Source organism: Oreochromis aureus, linkage group 15 (assembly GCF_013358895.1).
Source record: "Oreochromis aureus strain Israel breed Guangdong linkage group 15, ZZ_aureus, whole genome shotgun sequence".
In the NCBI taxonomy this organism is placed as follows: Eukaryota; Metazoa; Chordata; class Actinopteri; order Cichliformes; family Cichlidae; genus Oreochromis; species Oreochromis aureus.
In genome coordinates this window covers 10,477,221-10,498,475 of record NC_052956.1, presented here as the reverse complement: position 1 = coordinate 10,498,475, position 21,255 = coordinate 10,477,221, and the positions used below count along the sequence as shown (strand labels likewise).

Sequence of the window (21,255 nt, the reverse complement as noted above, 5' to 3'; positions counted from 1 at the left end):
CAGGTCCTGTGTGAATTGTACATGTTCTAACATGACTAAAGGCTCAATCGAGTGGTGGGCTGTCACCATATTTACGGCTAGCCAGGAGCAACTGCTCTGCTAGCCGTCTGGCTTAACTAAGTAAGTGATGTCCCGGCGTAGCTAAACTTTAGTTAAGTTGTCCGCCGTTACCTGTCCGCATGCCGCATACTTTTGGGATTTAACTGTTTTTTAATTCATGGTAAGCAAAAAATGTTTTCTGAAATTAATAAATTCCGGGGGGCTAACGATGTAGTTAGCCACGTTAACGTTAGCATACTTAGCTAGGAGCTGAAAACAGTTATGCCTATATTTGAATCGTAGGAGTTAGGCTTGTTACACTTAGTAGCGACAAGTTCGTGTCTAAACTTAAAAGAAATCAAGGAAATGTACTGGAGTGCTGTAGAATAAAAATGGTTGTTGAATGGGAATGCTAACGTGTAATTATTTAACCGGTAACTCATGATTTCACATTTCTGTCCAGATGCTGGAGGATAATTTCACCATGTTCTTGTCACTAGCTAGGAAAACGATGAGGGAAAATGATAGGTTCGGATATACTCGGTGTTAGCAGTATATATTAGTGCTTCCGCTAATTTGGGCGTTCTAACTTCAGCAGGCCGAAGACAATCCAGCGGCTTTCCTGATTTTCGAAGCAGTGGTGGAGACTCAGCTCAGGACTTAAGTACCACCCATCTGCCCTTGTCTTGGATCCTGGAAAAGCAACGCCTCCTTGTGACTGATATTCAGCATGTCAGGTGCGTTAACGCCAAGCTATTTTACACCTGCTTCATCACTGCCTAGAGTAATAAATCATGTCCTCCACGCGAAGTTGAACCAAACAAAGAAGCCCAAAATGCACACACCAATAAACATACACTCCACGATGAACCACTGCTATCAGATAGAAGGAAAGGTTTTGTTAAAGAAGCTTCCCATTGTTGTTTCTCGGCTGGATGATCTATCTGGTCCTGCAGCCAAGTGTGTCAACTTGCACCAAAAATCCCCTGCAGACCTTTTGCCTGTGCTGGCCTCCATAGCTGACATCCATGGCTGCATTCCTTGAATCTCAAGCCCACTCACTGAATGGCTATCCCACAGTGCCCCTTTTGCCCTGCTTCTCTCCACCCTACTCTTTCTTTCTCCCTCTCTTGCCTGGCGAGCAGTCCCGGCTGGATAGTGGGGTCCATTGTGTAAGTGAGATGTTTATTGATGAGAGGGATGCACACGGAGCAGAGCTGCTATAGAAGGACTAATCACTAATCTCTTCGTTAATGCGGACAACCTGTGTATGCAGTGGCATACATTACAAGGAAGCTGTGTGACAAGGACATACAAGTTGGTGTTCAGCAGGGTGTCTTGGTGAAGTTTATTTTTATTTTAAAGTTTTCGGAGAAGTTTTGTTTTTAGGCTTGAGTGTTTGTGTTGGGATGGAAGTTTAGTTTTTATGTGTAGGTGCAGAAACCAAGTTCTATTAAACAAGAAACCAAGTTTTGCTTTTTGTTTTTTTTCATATATACGTTTGGATTTAGGAAGGAAGGTTTTTGTATCTATGAAAGGAGTAGTGTTTGTCTGAGTGTGTGTGTGTGTCTGTTGCCTGCCATGCCTTTGCCTCCGCCTGATGTCCCGGCCACTCAGAGGCTGGCACTGGACTGTCGTACCCTTCTGGACCATCGCGTTGGCAAGGGTAAGTGACAACATCACCTTCCCTGTGCTCTTTGGGACCCTGCTTTGTTTCAAAGGCAGGGAGAAAGGATAGTGTCATTGAATAGCTCTTTTTTTTACCATACTTCCCAAATGCAATGGAAATGGAAACTATTATTTGGGGTCTGCCTCTCTCAAAGTTGCTTGAGATTTGTTCACAGTTAATCATACAAGGTGCTGCTAAGCAGTGTTACCCAGTTATCCAGGCAGATTTTATTTATTACTACGATCAATTTATTGCCAACTTCAATTAATTGTACAACTGCTGATTTCATTGGCAATCAATGGTGCACTTTTGGGAATTGCAGAACTGAGCTTGATTGATTGATCTTTGCATTCTAAAACCCTGTGAGCTGCTACTATTTTACATAAGAGAGAAACACCTAACATGTTGTTATTTTAGATGTTTAGTTCATTATAAGATCATCTCAGAAGACTGTGAAAACTGTGAACCAGAGAGACTGAGCACTTAATACATATTAAGTACGCATTTTAGCTTTTATGAGTACACTGCACTGCTGCAAATTTGTGCATTAGAACAAATTACATGATGATCGTATCTCTTTTTAATGGCTTAGTGGTAATAGTTATAAAAACGTAGGATTCATTTAAAAGTTCTGCTTTTGTGGCGCATTCATGTTGCTCTGGTGATGAGCTTTGCCACTCGTGAGATGGAAGCGAGCACTGTTGCATTTATCTGCTTGTTTTTTTTGGGGGGGGTTTTTTTTCGAAAATGAAACCTGGAAGAGAAAACGTAAACTCTGACTTCATTAAAAGGAATGGTTATTTGCTTTTGTTTATGCAAATATCAGTACACATGGTTATGTAATCTCACATTTCCTACTGTAAGGAAGTGTGGCAGAAGGTTGCATAAGTGCAGAAGGAAAAGCTGAATTTAAGTAAAGCGGAAGAGAGGGGAAGATTAATGATGGAGAGGAGGGCAAGAGTGATGCTGGCAGGGGGTGGAGAGAGGGAGACGAGAGGGTTGTGTGGGAAGGAGGTATTCTCCCTTTTCATCTTTGTGGTGCACATTTCGCTCTTATTCTGTCACTCCTTGCCTTTTTTTTCCCTCTGCAATTGAGAGGTAGATTATAAGTGAGTTTGGTGTGCTTGTATGCACGCTTGCATGTCAAAATCTGCACTGCCCCCGTTGAGAAGGAGCACTGTTGCAGAAGAATGGGAAAATCCAAGGTCATCACGGCACGCTTTCCTCTGACGTTGCCTCTCAGCCCCTTTTTGTGCGCAAGTGTGTGAATGACTGTGTGTGTGCCTGCATGGCAGGGAGACTGTGTGTGTGCGTGTGTAACTCATAGCAGCGAGCCAGCCTCTGCACCAATCACGGTGCACATTCATATGCCTTTTAGCTCCAAGCACACGTGCAGGCATTTATCCCAGGGTGAGCGGTGTGTGTGTTTGTGTGCATTTTCAGTGCCTCTAGGCACAGCAGTGTGTCTGCATGAAGAACTGAAGCTGCATTAAGAAAACATAAACGGCTGTAGTGAGCGACTTCCACATCACGACTAATGTACGGTAAGGTTAACAATCCTTTTCCATTGCGTATTGGTCTGTGCATTCTGGGCTGTGTAAACATGTGAGTAATGTCAGGCATCCGGCGTTTAGCCTGTTTTCCTACATTCTACAAAGACGTTTCCTTCTCGGCTTTCTTGTGCTAAAAAGCAGTTCTGACTAGAGTGTAGCAGCTCCTGAAAGCGCGTTATGAGAACTTGGACACTTAAAAGGATACTCACTGTTACATTACAGTAATAAATTACTCGGGGACTCTGCTTTGAAGATGTTTATATTTGGTAATAGACACTTATTTACTCCTAACTATCACTGATAATGTTTCCTTCTGTTATAGTTGGTGTTAACAGGGTGTGTTCTTTGTCAGTGTATTATGTCTTTGCTAACTCTGGTTAACTTTGGGTGTTTGTGTTATAACCTTGTGTTCATACGTTTATGATTCTTCAGTATTTTAGATACTGTGCGTTAAATTATGTTTCTTTAAAAACAGAAAAGCTCTGATAAGATCATTTTTAGATTCGATAAAATCCCCCAGATGGTTTTTGACATTTATTTTGGCTCTGATGTTACTGGGGCATGTTGATATATAGTTAATTGATTAGTGTTAATTAAAAATGTAGCCAGCTTTGCTTTGAGTTGCAGACTGTTGATGGAGTAAGGTTTTGGTTTGGAGTGGATTTTTAACACAGGCGCTTCAAACTGGAGGCTGTACAGTGTGCTCAGCGTATAGCGTCTGTGCAGGTTTAAGGGATTCATAGTGTGTTGGACCAGGCTTGTGTTATATAGATTTGTTGGCAGCGGGGTCTGGGCATCAGTGTGTTGGTCGGATTACACCAGCCATGTTTGCTTCCACCCACACTGATCGAATGTGTGCTGTGAGTCTGGCTCATGGCTTAATTGGCTGAAAAACGGATGTATATGATGTTTTCCTTATCAAATTCCAAGATATATTTTCCAGTACCTGAAATATACCTAAGCGATATGGTGGGCAGGTATGGTGGAGTGTTATGGTTATATATAAGCAGGACATTTGAGTAGTTTTCATGTCATCCCCAAATATTTTTATTCCCTGTTACGCTTCCCAAAAGGCTGTCACCCTCTCAGCTATGATGTATACTCTGCTCCTCTCCTCATCTGCTGTACAGTATTCCCAAACTCAGTGACAGCGTCTGTGCATACTGGTTAGCTGTTGAAATGGCCTTGTTCATTATTTGCTATTTGCTTACGCTCTCCTCGTTTCTCGTTTGCTCTCCGTGTTGCCAGATTCTGCTGTGTGCTTGCATTTCTTTGTGTGAGTACAACGTTTGAAGATGTTTGCTGATGTAAAAATAGCAGGACTTTGTCTCTCTCCCCCCTCCCTCTTATGTAATGACACCCCTGAAGGGCAGCTTGCTTTGTAACCCTCATGAGAAGTGATGTGTTTCTTGGGCAAGTATGTATTTTTACAGCAAGGTCACTGTATGCCTGTGTGTCAGCGTTGGCCTTCAAAACCACCGCTTTGCATGACCCTAGGTGAAGGTGAGGTCTGAATGTGCACCTGCAGTTCTGTTTCCTAAGTATACGCACACCTCCATACACACAGGCAGATATTAAGTGTGTTAAATATTGTTGTTGGTGCGTGTCAGGACTGTATTTATTCTCTCTTATCCGCCATGTGACTTCAGGCACAACAGAGCAGATTTGGGACAGCAGGTGCAGATGACACTGCAAGATGCGTAAAGCGTCGTGCACCACCTTGTGCATGCACATGTATGTTTTTGTAGCATCATTTGAGATAATTTCTGTTGTTTTAGGCAATAGTTATTTATTTTTTTAATTTAGCAGTAGTGTCTACAGCTGATACGTGGGACCCACAGTGCAGTTATTAACACCTCATGGTGTTTGTGTAAGTGGGTGGAGGATTTTTTTCCTTTTTTTTTTTTTTTTTTTTTTTTTTTTTAATTGTTATTATCATGCAAAAACATGTCTTCTGTAGCTATGTATTTTTGCTTTCCTCTATTTTTCTCACTTCAGCGTACAGTTTTTTCCTCCCTTCTCTCCATTTCTCTCTCACCCTAATGTGGAAATGTTAAGCTGATATCCTGGGGGATATGGAGAGTGTAATCTGTTAATGTACCGGCCCATTGTTACAAGGATAAAAATAGATTGCGATTGGCTGGCTTCTTCCTGTGGCGATTTGAAGGATGGTGACCCCCCCCACTCCCCCACCCTTACATGTGTGTATATACCCACTCATAACTTCATGCTGGAAGATTGTGTAGCTTAACATCCAATTACTAGCGATAGATGTTCACCTTGCCGTTGTATTAGTGTTAGATCTACAAGTGATTTATTGTTCCTGTGTTTCAAGCTCGTCAGTGTGTTGCTCACAGTGTTTGCTGTGTAGGTTTTATTCCTTATGTGAGTCTGTGTGGAGGAGCTCGGTGTCCAGCCCATAAATGTGTTGTCACCTTGCAGCGCAGAGTGGGTGGATGTCGTGAGACCCCCTGCTTTGTGCTTTTCACCACTGTCGACCAAATCATTGTGCACCCACTTTGTTTTGCCTTCTAAGTTTTTTTTCTCTCTAACTAACCCATCATTATCAAAAGCACAAAACAGCCCTCATTCCTTACAACAGAAACTGAGCACAACTCTGAAACATCACAGGAATTTCTGTGCCAGTGAATCAGCTGGAGAAATTTCCTCAGAGAAGTGGTATTGCAGTACACACATTACAGTTAGAGTGCCAGCAGAATATGTAAATGTTTTAAATGGCGGTAGTTTAATTTTGTGTTATAACGACCTGTGGGTGTAATCGGCCCCTTTGAGCCACATGAAATTTCCCCTTGTGGGACTAATAAAGGTATATCTTATCTCATCTTATCTTATCTTTCATCAAGTTTGTTGAGTTGTAGAAACAAATATGCTGTTTGGTGTCGTTACAAAAAACTGTTCAGCTGTCAGCTGATCTAATACTGAAGTAAAGAGCAACTGGTTACAATTTCTTAAAAAAGGAGGAAAAAGGCAGGCTATATCCAAATGCTGCATCACAAGTGTGTGAAATAGCATGCAAATATATTACATAATTTAGTTTATTTAGAAATGACTTTCCAAAAATCTTTTTTATGTGCAGCTGACAGAGAGGACAGGACAGATTTGTCCTGGACAGAGCAGATGCAATAAGTAGCACTAATCTGTGACTCATTCAGCACATCTCATTTCACCTCCCCCATCACACTCCTATCTCTGTATATGTCTTTCTCTCGTTCTCCTGCCCATTCTCTGTCTGTCCGGTACCCTTTCTTCTCAAGACTGGGGACCTGCTGTATTTTTTTTATTAATTCAGTGTTGACTCCTACACTCATGCCCTGAGCCACTACAGCAAGGATGTGAACAGGAGGTGGATGGAGTTTAGGTGGGTGCAGGAAGGGAAGGAGAGTTGCAGAGGCCTCATTAGTGTTTGAAGTGATAGAGGAAAGAGAAGAAGTGCTACGAGTAGACTCACACTTCCCTGAGATGAGCACAGGGATGACAACTCCTGCCGAGTTCAACATAACTTTTAGAGAGCAGACATGAGTCTTGAAAAACAGGGGCGCTTTTAGTACTCAAAGTGATAACTTTATTAAAAGGTCTTTTAGGGACATCTTATCTGTTCTTGCAGCTGCCTTGCCAGGCTTAGGTCACTGATAATGTAGCAGAAGGCTACTAAGTGTTGATACACAGCCTTGTTGCTTGGTCTAAATGACGACCTCTATAGCAGCAGTGCTCAGAAGTCTAAATAGTCTCAACACTCATTTTCTTTGTTTTTTTTTAATACTGGGAATTTATTTAAAATGTTAAATGTGTGTTTGTTTTCAAAAGTTGGTTGGACAAAAAAGCAAGATAAGACAAAGTGTCTGAAAATATTTCGTTTTTAATTTTTCTCTATTGTTATACTATGTGACTTGGATTGTGCTTGTGCTTTGAAAAAAAACCCCTCACGCATGCACATCTCTTGGAAATAAACCATTTTCCACCTAAAACTTTGCTTTTGTCTTGAGAAGGGACTCAGGGTGCATTGGCTGGCTGATGTTTGTTTCCTTGATTTTTACAGTTTGATGATTTATTGTTGAGGATGCACTGGGCATTTTTGTCATTTTTGCCACCTGTTGTGCCAATTAAGCGCTAGATTGGATAGTCCTGTTTCTGTAGGAGTGCAAGTGTCTCACATTTCAGGCTTGAAAGGTGTCCCTTTATAATTAACTTTGGTAATGCATGACCTCTTCTCACACATTTCAGACTTCCAACAACTTCTTGTGATGAGAAGTTAAGAAAAGTTCAGTTTTTCAAGCAGCAACACATGTCCCAATGAAGACAATTGCTTACACAATTGGCTATCATTTCCTGTCATGATTGTACTAACAAAGACACTAGGGATGAAGTAAAAAATTGATACAACATGGTATTGCGATATCTTGTGTCGTTATATTGTGGGTGTTACACACTCATGGTTTGATATCAGTGTTTGATATTTACCAAGTAATATCTTAATACGTTAATATACAGATATGACTTGTTATGAACAAATATTGAAGAGTGCATAAAATCTTTACATTTCCTGTCTTTGTCTTAATAGATACGTTGCTAACACCAATGCATGGTGATTATAATCACTTACCATTTATTTAACAAGGGGAAATGTTGTCACGTCCAAATAAATAGGCTTTTATTGCATTTCACACAGTATTTTGCAAGTCATATTTGTCAGTTCTGGCATAGCGTGAGCAGTGTTGATGATGGTGTTGTTTGAAGAACAGAAAATAGCTTTTTTGGTAGTAGTGTTAAAAATAAATATATTACCTTGGTGTTGAGTTGGGAGATGGTCTATAAATGGAATGGAAGCCATTATTGCAAAGGTGTAGCAAATAGACCGCTAATAATGTTGTCTGTGTGCTCAGAATGGGTTTTTTACAGCCATTTCATGAGACTGTGTAACAGCAGTGAAAATAATGATTAAAAAGGGAAGAAGATGACGTTGGGAGAAAGGAAGGGCAGATGAAAATCTCTTTCTTAGTGCACTGATTTTCTTTTCTTTTAATAAACGTTAAATACCTCCTGTCTCTATTTGTGTCAGAGAACCATTCATTACTTGCCTGCAATGCTGACTGCATTATGACCTACTTTTTTCGTCTAGCTTTATGACTCTAAAACTCACACAGTGAGTTTAAAGGAAGTAAGATGGGGGGAAAAATGCACGTATGCTTCAAAGGTAAAAGCGTAATTTGGGAATTTTGGAGGGTGTCCCCTTTTCATTTTCACAGGGCCCCCCTTATGACTCATCACTGCTGAATTCCCTCAACCAATCATGTCAGCTCTCTGCCTCTCTGCCTGGCTTGCTTTCTCCTCAGTGCAAAGTCAGAAAAAAATCACTGTTCACAGTTCGTACTTCGTGCTGCATCATTCTCTTTAAGGCTGTCTTGACTGAGAGAAAGCGAGGTGTGTGTGTGCGTGTGTGTGCCTGTTTCATCTCAGTGGCATTGCTGTCACTGTAATTGTCTGGTGACCACATTCCTTCCATATGTTGGTGTCCTAAAGTGTCTTTGCACAGAATCGCCTTGAGTTGACACGTGTTTTGTGACATAAAGGTTCGGTTTGATAAATCTTTTTAATGCCTAAAAACAAAAGTTTGAGTGATTATGTCATACCCATACCGCATGATGCAGGCGTATTGTGTGTGTAGGAATTTCTTTAAAAGCTGACATGAAGTCACCTTCTACTGTACACATTTTTTTTTATTTGTCTCAGGCTATATGCATTTGTAAGTTCATGCGTTTATATTTACGTATGCTGCTAAATTAATGATATTACGGCCTGACTATTGTCAGTTGACAAAAATGAACAAATCCATTTTGTCCATTTTCCTACCTGCAGTTGTTTTTTCCTTGCTGACAGGTCAGTTTGACTTCTGTTAAAGTTAATGTTTATTTTCTGTAACTTATTTTTCTCCAGCTTTCAACCATTACTTCTGTTGTGAGAGCAATAATGTGAAGTCATTAGTTGCTGAACTGGAATGACTTTTTTATTGCCCATTTGTTGCAGTGTTCATTGAATCGGTACCGAAATGTGGCTGATTTGAGACTACCTCATTACTTTGGCTGACAGAGTGCAGACTAATACTACTACCAGAAAAAGAAAAAAGGAAAAAGACCTGATTTATTGTATTTCTATCAGTCATACTGCACAAGCCTAATTGAGCACTTCTCTCTTGTTTTTGTTTTTCCTCTCCATTTTTTCCTTCCTCAGGGGTTTGTGGCTGTTGCGGGGCACTCAGGCCTCGGTACAAGAGACTGGTAGACAACATCTTCCCAGAAGATCCAGAGGTGAGAAGTGACTCTTTCTGTTTTTTTTTATTAATACCTCATGTTGTTCTCTTTCATGTTCAAAGTCAAAATACCATTCTTCTACATAGTGTAGAGTTACATATAGAAATCACTTGGCGCTTTCGTATCTGTGGATAAAAAATAACTGGGGTCATTGTACGTTAAGGATAAAAATTGAGCTTTGCCAGGTTTAGCTGGTAGGATCCATCTGTGGTTTCTTTGCTTGCAAATATAAATAGTTATGACAATTTATATTTAGGAGGATTTATATTGAGCTACATAACTGCCTTCTTCAAAGCTCATCTTTCCTACCATTTTTCTGATTTACTGAGATCTGATGCAGATGACTCATAAAGGGAATTAATCTGGGCTGAGACGAAGAAGCTGATTTGCTGTTCATTACTGCCTCAATGCTGCTGCAGTAACCCACTTTACCTTTTAGATCTATGGTCTGCAGTACAGGGGCATGCTTATACTTAACTCTTTTTTTCCCCCGCCCTGTTTTCTGTCTCTGTGAGTCTGTGCACCTGCTTATTGTGACGGGGCGATCGTGGCTCAAGAGTTGGGAGTTTGCCTTGTAATCGGAAGGTTGCCCGTTCGAGCCCCGGCTTGGACGGTCTCGGTCGTTGTGTCCTTGGGCAAGACACTTCACCCGTTGCCTACTGGTGGTGGTCAGAGGGCCCGGTGGCGCCAGTGTCCGGCAGCCTCGCCTCTGTCAGTGCGCCCCAGGGTGGCTGTGGCTACAACGTAGCTTGCCATCACCAGTGTGTGAATGTGTGTGTGAATGGGTGAATGACTGGATGTGTAAAGCGCTTTGGGGTCCTTAGGGACTAGTAAAGCGCTATATAAATACAGGCCATTTACCATTTATTGTGCTCCAAAATGAAACCTGCAGTGGCTGAGTCTGTAACTAATGGTGCTCCAGCAGATTAGGCATAATTAAGACGTCCGATAATGTTGACTCGAAACTGTGTCACATCGTGTGAGCATGTGTATGTGTGTATATATATGCATTTATTGAAATACTTGTTTATGAGGGGCCGTACAAGCCAAAATTCATTCTTTCACTCTCACACACATACATTCTTCTTTCACACACATATATTTTCACTCTCACATACATACATTTTCACTCTCACACACATACATTCTTCTTTCACACACATATATTTTCACTCTCACACACACATATATTTTCACTCTCACATACATACATTTTCATTTATGCATTCCTACATTTTGCTCTCATTTACATGCATTCAATATGCATTTAATTTCACAAATAATATATGTATGTAAGCAGAGAATGCATACATGTCAGAAGAAAATATATGTATGCAAGAGAATAATGTATGTGAATGAAAGAGTATAGTGGAAACGGAAGGAGTTTAATGGAACGGAAGGCTGGGTGTCTGTACCGCTGTGATTGGCTGAGAAGCACGTATGCGGGTCACTTTCAAGTGTCTGACAGCATTGAGGGGAGAAGAAACTCGAGTTCTTCAGCAAGCTATCGGGTTTTAAGAAATATTTTATCATCTCCTGAAACGGTCACATCGTTGTCCTCGTCACTTGATCGAGATGGGACGGGCTCAACTTTTTTTTTTTACGTGCGCTCAGAATAGTGGCACAAAAATAACGCCATAGGTCACAAAATAAACTTTTAAGATATTTTCATGCGAGAATGGTGCTGTGTAAACTTCAAATATCTGCTTGATTCATCAAGACATCACATATTTCCATAAGTGCTCTAACATTTTCGGAGATGCCTGTTACCTATTGCCTTATTTTTGTCCCACTATTCTGAGCGCACGTAAAAAAATTTGAGCGCACGTAAAAAAAAGTTTGCAGGTGCAAGTGTTGCATTTTGAGGAGAAATTTATTTTGAGCGAAGAAAAGCTGAATTTGAGCGAACAAAATTCATTGCCGCGTGCAAAAAATTTATTTCAGTGTTTGCTATTATCCATACACACATACAATAGCAGCCCCTCTCGCTCAGTTTTTGTATTTGCGCTCACGCTCTCAACATTTCTGCCCGTGCGCGCTCAACTCTTTGTGTACGCTGTTATATTGTGCCACAAAACCACAATATAACAGATGGTGATTTTTCATTCTTATGTTTGTTTGTTTTTGTAACGGTATAAACAATGAAAGGTGGTGGATTAGCCAATTGGTCATGATCAACTCTGGGCTGGACCAATTACAATACATCCGTATTGAGAGGAAAAAGAACGCGATTAGTCCCGTACTTCAGCTAGAATGAAAAAAGACAAAGCTGGAGTTATTCTGTCTTCACGTTGCACAGCTGCCTCTTCTCCCCTCATTCTCTCCCCCTCCCTCCCTCTCCTGTTGCTACTTCAATCATGAAACCGATCAATGATCAGCTGATCGTCTTTCTTGTTTGTTTATCTCCCACTTTGCGCCAGAAAGAGGAAACCAGCGGATGTCGCGCTAAACAACAGCAGCACGTTCAAGCTTGATAAGCTGTTAGAATTTATTTAAAATTAATTTCTAGTATCAGCTGATGTTTGCTGGAGCCAGAGCTGTAAAACTGCTGCTCATGGTATCGGTTTGGAAACATGAAGGTGATACAAATCATGCATATATACCAACAAGACAGTGTACATCACTGTCACAACAGCGCTTTGTTTTAGTTCAAAGGCTTTATGGTTTTTCCTATAATACCTGGTGGTGTAGTCGGTGATTTTTTGTCAGTTGAGCTTTATATATTATGTTTAACCCGAGTGATCACCCGGTCAGCTGGTGGGTAACTATGGCGTTATTTTTGTGCCACTATTCTGAGCGCACGTAAAAAAAAAAGTTGAGCCCGTCCCATCTCGATCAAGTGACGAGGACAACGATGTGACCGTTTCAGGAGATGATAAAATATTTCTTAAAACCCCGATAGCTTGCTGAAGAACTCGAGTTTCTTCTCCCCCCTCAATGCTGTCAGACACTTGAAAGTGACCCGCGCGTGCTTCTCAGCCAATCACAGCGGTACAGACACCCAGCCTTCCGTTTCCATTAAACTCCTTCCGTTTCCACTATACTCTTTCATTCACATACATTATTCTCTTGCATACATATATTTTCTTCTGACATGTATGCATTCTCTGCTTACATACATATATTATTTGTGAGATTAAATGCATATTGAATGCATGTAAATGAGAGCAAAATGTAGGAATGCATAAATGAAAATATATGTATGTGAGAGTGAAAATATATGTATGTGAGAGTGAAAATATATGTGTGTGAGAGTGAAAATATATGTGTGTGAAAGAAGAATGTATGTGTGTGAGAGTGAAAATATATGTGTGTGAGAGTGAAAATATATGTGTGTGTGAAAGAAGAATGTATGTGTGTGAGAGTGAAAGAATGAATTTTGGCTTGTACGGCCCCTCATACTTGTTTTCCTTTTTACTTGTCTTCGCTAAAAAATACATTTGGAAAAGAATTGAGGTCCTATATAATTTGTAAATGTGCAGTGGCTGGGTAGTGAAACTGGAAAATTCTGAAATGTAACGACCAAAAAAAGGTACTAATTTCACTGGTGCTTTCTCTGTCTTCTCTTAAAAAGTGTGTTGATGGTTTGGATAAGAAGCCATGTTTATAGCTAAACTTAACAGTCAAACTGGTTATTGGGCATTAAACTAATTTCAAGAAGATGGTAGTTGGTAGTGCCTTCTTCATACTCAGGTATGACAGCAGATGTGCTCTCTTAGATGAGAATTCAGATATATAAAAACAATGACTGCATCCTTTTTTTGTGCATGCTGTGACATTACCACTGAGGCACTTACATTAAAAGGGGCATTGTTATTGTTCATCCTGCTAAAATGTGTCCCTTGGTTAGAGACACATCCCCAGCTAACTGTAAGTGAGTTGTTTTGAACATATTTTGATGTGCTATTTTTTTGTGCGTGTAAATGGCAAATTATATGCATAACTTATAAAACTTCCTTTTATTGTTATGTACAGGATGCTTGGATTGTATAAGTAGTTCCGCTGGTGCTCATGTCTTCATCACAAGATTTATCATTTTACTGAGATTTACCCATTTTCATTTATACAGTGTCTATGAAAATAACTTTTTTTTTCTGTTAATATGGGTACAGTATTGAGAAAAACAAAGTACACCTTCTTCCAGTTCTAAGGTTTTATGTGTCAAGACAATAAAAGTCATGTTTTAAGTTTTGGAAATTTGCTAGTACAAAGCAAAGAAAGAAAGACACTGGCAATTACCATTCAGAGAAACTGCCCCCCAAGGAAACAAAAACAAAACTACATCTCACACTCTAGCAAATTTAAATGTTAAAGTTCACGACAGTACAATTAGTAAAAGGTTGAACAAGTATGGCTTGTTTGGCAGGGTTACCAGGAAAAAGCTTGGTAACCCTCTTTAAAAAGGACATGACAGCACAGCTTATGTTTGCAGAACTGGATCTGAACAAACCATGAGACTTCTGGGACGTGACCTTTGGACAGACAAGACCAAAATCAAGATGTTTGGCAAAACCAAATGCAGCATATCAGCACAAACACCTCATACCAACTATTCAGTGCAGTGGTAGAGGGGTGAAGATTTTGGCTTGTTTTGCGGCCACAGGACCTCTGCAACAGTCATTGAGTCAGCCATGAACTATAGTATAGCAACTAAGTATTCTAGAGTCGAATATGAGGCGCTATGTCTGACAGCTAAAGCTTGAATAAAACTGGGTCGTTCATCAGGACAATACTCTCAAGCACAGCAGCAAATCTGCAACAGAATGGAGGAAAAGGAAAAGAATCGAGGTGTTGCAGTAGCCCAGTATAAGTTCAAAGTTCAACCTGATTGAAATGTTTTGATGGGACCATAACAGATCTGCGCTTTTATAAAGACAAGTGGGCCAAAATTCTTCCATAAGGTTGTCAGAGACTAAAAACAGTTACTTCAAGTTGTGACTTTTAAAAGCTACTGAAACATGGGGTGTACTCTTTTTTTTTTTTTTTTTTTTTTTTTTTTTCTTTTTTTTCTTTTTTTCTTTTTTGTAACACACCGCTCATGTCTCGTCTTTCCGGATGTGTAAAACCTTCAAATTTTATTTCATTCGCTCCTTCTTTTGGTCTTGTCCGAATGTAAGTGAGATCTCAGTGGACTGTTGGTGTTTTTAGCTCTCTCTTCCCCCAGACCAAACTGAAGAGCAGTAAAGTAGGTCAAGGGGAAAAGTAGGAGTGAAAACCTGATGATCTAGTTATACTCGTTGATTTGGTTTTTTTTAGAAATGAATAGATTTATATTTGTCACTAAACACGCACAGTTGCATTAGCACAGAAATATTTCTGGAACAACAATTTTATAAATTATTATCCCCATTGACATTAAAAAAAGCTGTAATAGTAAACTGAGCCAAAGCATGTTAGTGAAAATTAACTCATGTATATATATCCAATCTGACAACTTTTTTTTTTTTTCTTTTAAATTCTGGGTTAACTGCTCCTTTGGTTTATTGCAAAGTGTCCCACTTTTGCCGTCTCCCTCTGTCACCCACCTAGGATGGTCTGGTCAAGGCCAACATGGAAAAGCTGACATTCTACGCCTTGTCAGCTCCAGAGAAGCTGGACCGTATCGGAGCCTACCTGTCTGAGAGACTGTCAAGGGATGTGGCTCGGCATAGATACGGGTGAGCTTCAACTGTAGTCTCTTAAACATTTGCTGTTTGTGCATCTTTTGTGTTTATTCTTTGCCACATATCAGTTTATTTAAAGATTTTGAGGTGGCTTTGCTGTTGGTAATAGGAAAAGTGGTGCTTGTAATATCCTTTCATCAAAGAGATTTGTTCTGATCTCTGCACAAGATCTGAGCTTATCAAAGCGCTTAAGACTGTGCTGTAAAAATCCTTCTTTGTATTCTGTGTGCGTGTTCTTGACCCCGTTTCCTCGTTACATTCGAAACTCACTGTCACTATGTTCGCAATATAACCAACAGGACATGGAGGAAAATTGGTCTGTTTTTAATAAAAAGAACACGATTGGTTTGGGTTATGTGGTGTGATGTGTTTGTTCAGTCTGCACTTACTTTATATTCCACTGAAGTTGTTTTTCTCTGAGCACCCTGCAATGATTCTCACAAATGCAAACAGCCTGTACAGATTATATTTACACTTGGCAGAGTCCAGCTGAATATGTTCAGTATGCCTGTCTCCAGAGTTTGTCTGGGAAAGCTTATCTTATTTTGATTTCTTGCAGGCACAGACTACATTTATCTGCAGGGTTAATGGTGACTCTCTTTTCTTTCTTTTGCCATTTCAGGTATGTGTGCATAGCCATGGAAGCCCTGGACCAGCTGCTGATGGCATGTCACTGCCAAAGCATCAACCTGTTTGTGGAGAGCTTTCTGAAGATGGTGCGCAAGCTTCTGGAGTCAGACAAACCCAGCCTGCAGATCCTAGGAACCAACTCAGTGAGTTTCCAGGATTTTACTATTGCATTATATCAGTTTGATGACTCCCATTGTTTATAATGAACCACCCAAAACAAACAAACAAACAATCAAAAAAAGAAGACTGGTAGCTGCATTTCTCTGTCAATTTTGCTTTGTGGAAAAATAGGTTTGCATACTTGTCTTATATCTACAACAGAATTAAGTGCCTGTAGTATAAACTAGTAAAAGGGGTGCAGTTTTGCTGGATGTTAGTCCTTGCATTCAGAACATACTGTTTGATTTTAAAACAGAGACACTTCTTTAGTTGATTTACAATTTAATAATCAAGAAAACTTGCCTAGCTATAATGTGTTCTATCTTTTCAGACACAAGTGGGCTGTTTGAGTGATATAAATTTAGAGAAATGCTCTCACACCCAAGCTGTTGGCTGTTAATGTGTCTTAGTTTCTAAGCTTTCCTGCTGCAACAAATACTGCCCATTTGAGTGGATTTAGAGGTATTATCTGAAATTGACAGGGTGCATTTACTTTCCTGATGCGATGGTAAAAAGCGAAAGATGTTAACCTTGAGAGAATACTGTGTTGAGAAAGATCAGAGCTCAGCGACGGAGTGGTAGGCAGAGAGAAGTGATGAGTATCTTCTGATGTGGGAAGCATCTATCAGCACTGTCTGCTGGGTCAGGAGAGGACACGTAAAGGAAATCAGATTAGCTTTAGACTATACGGCCACTGCTCTGCAGTCATCTGTGCAGGCTGATGAGACATGCTAGCTTCTTGCTGTCATTCTGTCTTGCACACACTTATAAACACAAAACACAAATACAAAGCCTGATGCATTCAGCAAGTAGAAGAAATTTGCTCATTTGAGACAGTTCTTGTGTTTTTATATATATACATACACAAAATAAAATTATATAATGTTTGTGTGTGTGTCTGTGTGTATGTAGAGCACATGCCTATGGGACAAAATCAGGCCCTTCTTAAAATTTAATCTGGCTGCCAGGTTGTAGCTGTGACCTGCATAGCCCTGTGCACACGACAAACTAAACAGACCTCCTCTGCACCCGCAAGTTAAACAGCTGCATATGGTAGAATGTAATAAAATGGAAAATTGAATCTAAAGACAGTTTCAAGTGAGGCCAGAGACTGAGTAGCTTACCTCTTTACTGAGTTTTAGAAGGCCTGTGTATTAATTTACCGTGAGACAATTTCTGTTTCCAAATAATATAATTTGCAATGTCATTTTGATGTTTGAAGGGAAGTCTAAACTGTATGGTGCAGGTAAACTGTGCAATCAAAGATCTTTTCTTTGTTATTTTAATTAAACTTCCTATCCACCTGTCAAGCTGTGGCGTTCAGGCCTGTGAACTAGGCTAGGTAAGACTCCCTGACATATTAGCAAAAACAAAATTAAAGTTTTATTGCATCAGGATGTATTTTGTTGTATTAAATGTGCTCAATACTACCAATAGGTGTCAAATTCAGGCTTGTGAAACAGGTTGTTGTAAGTTGGCTGTATGGTACCGTTCTTGTAGAGCCATAAAGCTGCGTCCACACTCATCACACAAGGCTTTGTGACTAAAGGCTGGTCAATTGTGGACATGCCTGGTTCTGGTTTCCTAGGTAACTGTAATGTATTTACTACCAGGTCGTATGTCACTCATTGGTAGCTGCTTCAGGGAATAAAAATGTTTATCTCTGTGCCCCCTTCTTTTCACACACACACACACACACACACACACACACACACACACACACACACACACACACACACACACACACTCTCTCTCTCTCTCTCTCTCTCTCTCTCTCTCTCTCTCTCTCTCTCTCTCTCTCTCTCTCTCTCTGCATCTCCAGAGGTTGTTTTGACTGTAGTTGCTTGAAGTCGCCAAATGCCCTTGACTTTCTGTGACGCCTCCAGTGTGGACATTGCTTCAGATCTTCAGTTGTTCATTTAAGACTATATTCCAGTACATAAATGATGCTATACCTCTGCATGGTATACTAAGCATGAGGGCCCTAAGCATGTAAAGATTCCTGCCCTAGTCCTGTGTGAATCACACAAAAGTGACACCATGTGTACAAACTGTAAACTACATTGAATTGACATAAATTACACAAATATTAAGACCAGCCAAAACCCTGAGCAGCTGCCATACAGCTTCTGACCGTCTTTGTGCGCACAGCGTAGCTCATCAGAAGCAGATCAGAGTCAGAGAGAAGTGAATTAAAAGGAAGATTAAAGAGGTTATTACAACAAGACTCAAACTTGGCCAGATATTGTTGCACTCCGTTTCACTGACTAAAACCTTCACTAAACCTTGCACTCCTGAGAAATCTCTAACACAGCCCTGAGCACCAGACCTATTGATTGTGTCAGCCTGCTTTTATTTCTTTGGAATCTGTGATTGAGATGAGGGAGGTTTTCTCTGTTTTCTATTGCCTCTGGTTTTGGACTCTATGCTGAAATTCTATAACTAACTGAAAGCAATAAGAAGAGTTTCAGCATAGTTGATACATTAATACCTGGAAGCTGCCCGGCATTACTGCCAGTAACACTGGGCAGCTTCCAGGAATCAACTGTGGCAGTAAATTGCTGCAGCAGCTGAGCGGCTTCACAGGAACTGTTATCGGCTCGCTTCATTTAATTTGCTCAAGGATACTTCATTAAATTTCAAAAACCACTCCATGCACTCATTCTCTACACAGGAAATGATTCAGCAAGGACGTCATTAGATGCTAATTTTCTTTGTGAGCGCTACACTTCTGTGTTACTTTGCATGGCATAATTATGATTTTCTGTATTGACTTTTTATGGTGTAATTCTTGATTCACATAGTATCATGATCTGGCTTGATTCTAAAGAAATTCACTTCATAATCTATTAATTGGAGAGTCGTGTGAAGCTAAATGTCAGCCTGTTTACTTGGTGACATTTTCTTGCCCAGTGGGAAAGCCTCCCTCTGCCCTGTGTTTTTCACTTTTAATCCTGTGTTAAGAGAGCTCTGGTTTGGCTTTAATTTAGCAGATATGCACCACTCAGATTTCAGGTTCTTGGGCTTGGGCTTTTTCAGGAATGAGCGTATTATTGTAAATCTTTTGGGCTGAAGTGTCTCTGTATGCGATTAAAACTGGATGTCTTTTTTTTCCCCTGTCTTACCTTCTTCTGTCGTTAGTTTGTAAAATTTGCCAACATAGAAGAAGATACGCCATCGTACCACCGCAGTTATGACTTTTTCGTGTCCCGCTTCAGTGAGATGTGCCATTCAGGCTATGAGGACCCAGACATCCGCACCAAGTACGTAACAGAGACACTCGACTGCAGTAGAGATGGAGTTGTTAAATAAGTGCTATTCTTAGTCTACATGGGTAGTGTTTATTTTTAGTTTTTATTCCTTTTTTGGACATTTTCTTCTGTACACTTAAACAAAATAAAAGAAAGCTTAAGTCATTGCTTTCTATTGCTGAAAATAGACTGTGAAATCGTTTGACAAATCAAACATAGCTTTGACATGGAAAAAAAACAATAAAACGGAGCAATTCAAACACAAAGCTAGGTACTAATATAATTTCCTAAATATGGTTACCTATTTATAGACTGAGTAACCAGTCAGATGATTTCTGTGTGCGTGTGTGATTGTTGCTGTAAGGATCCGCATGGCAGGTATCAAGGGTCTGCAGGGGGTGGTGAGAAAGACAGTCAATGATGAGCTGCAGGCCAATATCTGGGACCCTCAGCACATGGACAAGATTGTCCCCTCTCTGCTTTTCAACCTGCAGAGTGGAGAGCGTACCGAGAGGTGAGTGCAAGCAAATGCATAAAATGCAAATGTGGATTACATATGCAGCAGAATAGACGTGCTGCATTAGCTTTTCAGTATAACATATTATATTAAACATTAAACATCTTAAATTTTGCAGCATAACCCTGTGGTATAATAGCTAAAGATGAGGCTTTTCATAGTGCTTAACTGGACATGTGGACTTCAGTGTAAGCGTTTCATGAAAATCATCTGGTCCATACCACTTCTGAAAATTGAATATATGCAACCTCAGATGAACAATAATATATGACATATTACAGTGTGCTATTGTTTATTTAATACAAATTAAGCCAAAATGCAGAAGCATTGTGTGAAAAGCACCCTTATTGCTTTCATAACAGTTAAGAGGGTAAGCAGCAACTAGCTCCTGCTAATAAATTTGATTAGTTGCTCATCAGTGAATTTGAGCACCTCTATAAAGGCAGAGGTTTTGGCATTGTGCAGGACTGAAGCGTTTGGCCAAGAGGGGAAATTTTTAGCAGTGATCTTAGATAAGTAATTGCTGCTACCCATCAATAAGGCCATATCCAATCAATTTGAAGTCCATCCTTCCACAGTGAGAAAGATTATTCACAAGTGGAAAACACTGAGGACAGTGGCCAATCGTCCCAGGAGGGGACCTCCCACCAATTTATTCAGCCAAGCTCCGAAAATCTGCAAAAAAACCTAAAGCTTAAATGTTGAAGTTCATGACAGTGCAAGGGTTACCAGGAGAAAGCCTTTTCTGTCTAAGCTGCTCACAAAGGAGCTTAAACACACCATTTAACGTGTGGAGAGAAATTTGTTGAGTTAACAGCAGCTGGTGTTGACCTGCCTGCCTTGGATAACACAATCCAGATACACTGTAGCCAACTGGTGTTGTTTGTCTCACATTAGGCCATATTTGTCCTGGCTGTCTAGCCAGCCATCACCCATGTCATTCATCATCACTGTCATCACCGACAGCTCTGTTTCCCCTTTTGGACATCTGGTAACCCACCCAGAGCACCCAGGAACAAGGAAACCAAGACACGTGGTTCAGATTCCAAAGAGAAAAGAAGTGAATGTGAAAGGAAAAGCATGCACAGAAATATTGCAATGGGTGAAGAATTAGAGCTCACAAACACAGAGGTAGAGGATGCCAGCAGCAGTCTGGAGTGTCTCTCTTTTGGCTGTATTCCACATACTCAAATTCACTTTGACGTCAATGCCGAGATCTGAAAGTTAGGAAAGCAAAGAGGAAGGGCAGCAAAAAGAACATTGGGAGATCTGGTGAAGGATAGATAATGGAAATTAGAGTGATAGAAATGGGAGAGTTATTCAAAGACAGAGACAGACAGATTTAATGCAACAGGGAGTCACATTTCATTCTCAGCTTCTCTCTGCTCTGTGTCTTATCCCCCTGCTGTGCATCCTCATTTCCTCTCACACTGGGTCTAGCTTGTCAT

At 40.3% G+C, this 21,255-nt stretch overlaps 1 protein-coding gene across 6 annotated transcripts in view; it reads left to right on the top strand.

The window, feature by feature from the left end:
* The window catches only part of LOC116310718 (protein EFR3 homolog B), a 32,997-nt gene continuing 11,742 nt past the window's right edge, over positions 1 to 21,255 (top strand). The window contains exons 1-7 of one of the 6 annotated variants that reach the window (XM_031727597.2): positions 1 to 120; positions 635 to 776; positions 9,508 to 9,584; positions 15,117 to 15,244; positions 15,873 to 16,023; positions 19,181 to 19,302; positions 19,655 to 19,804. In XM_031727597.2, coding sequence (XP_031583457.2) covers positions 770 to 776; positions 9,508 to 9,584; positions 15,117 to 15,244; positions 15,873 to 16,023; positions 19,181 to 19,302; positions 19,655 to 19,804 — 635 coding nt within the window. In that variant the 5' untranslated portion in view covers positions 1 to 120; positions 635 to 769. Of the gene's footprint in view, positions 221 to 634; positions 777 to 3,161; positions 3,253 to 3,436; positions 3,528 to 9,507; positions 9,585 to 15,116; positions 15,245 to 15,872; positions 16,024 to 19,180; positions 19,303 to 19,654; positions 19,805 to 21,255 lie in introns of those variants that run through there. The other 5 variants (XM_039599163.1, XM_031727596.2, XM_039599164.1 and 2 more) reach the window with 5 other exon arrangements.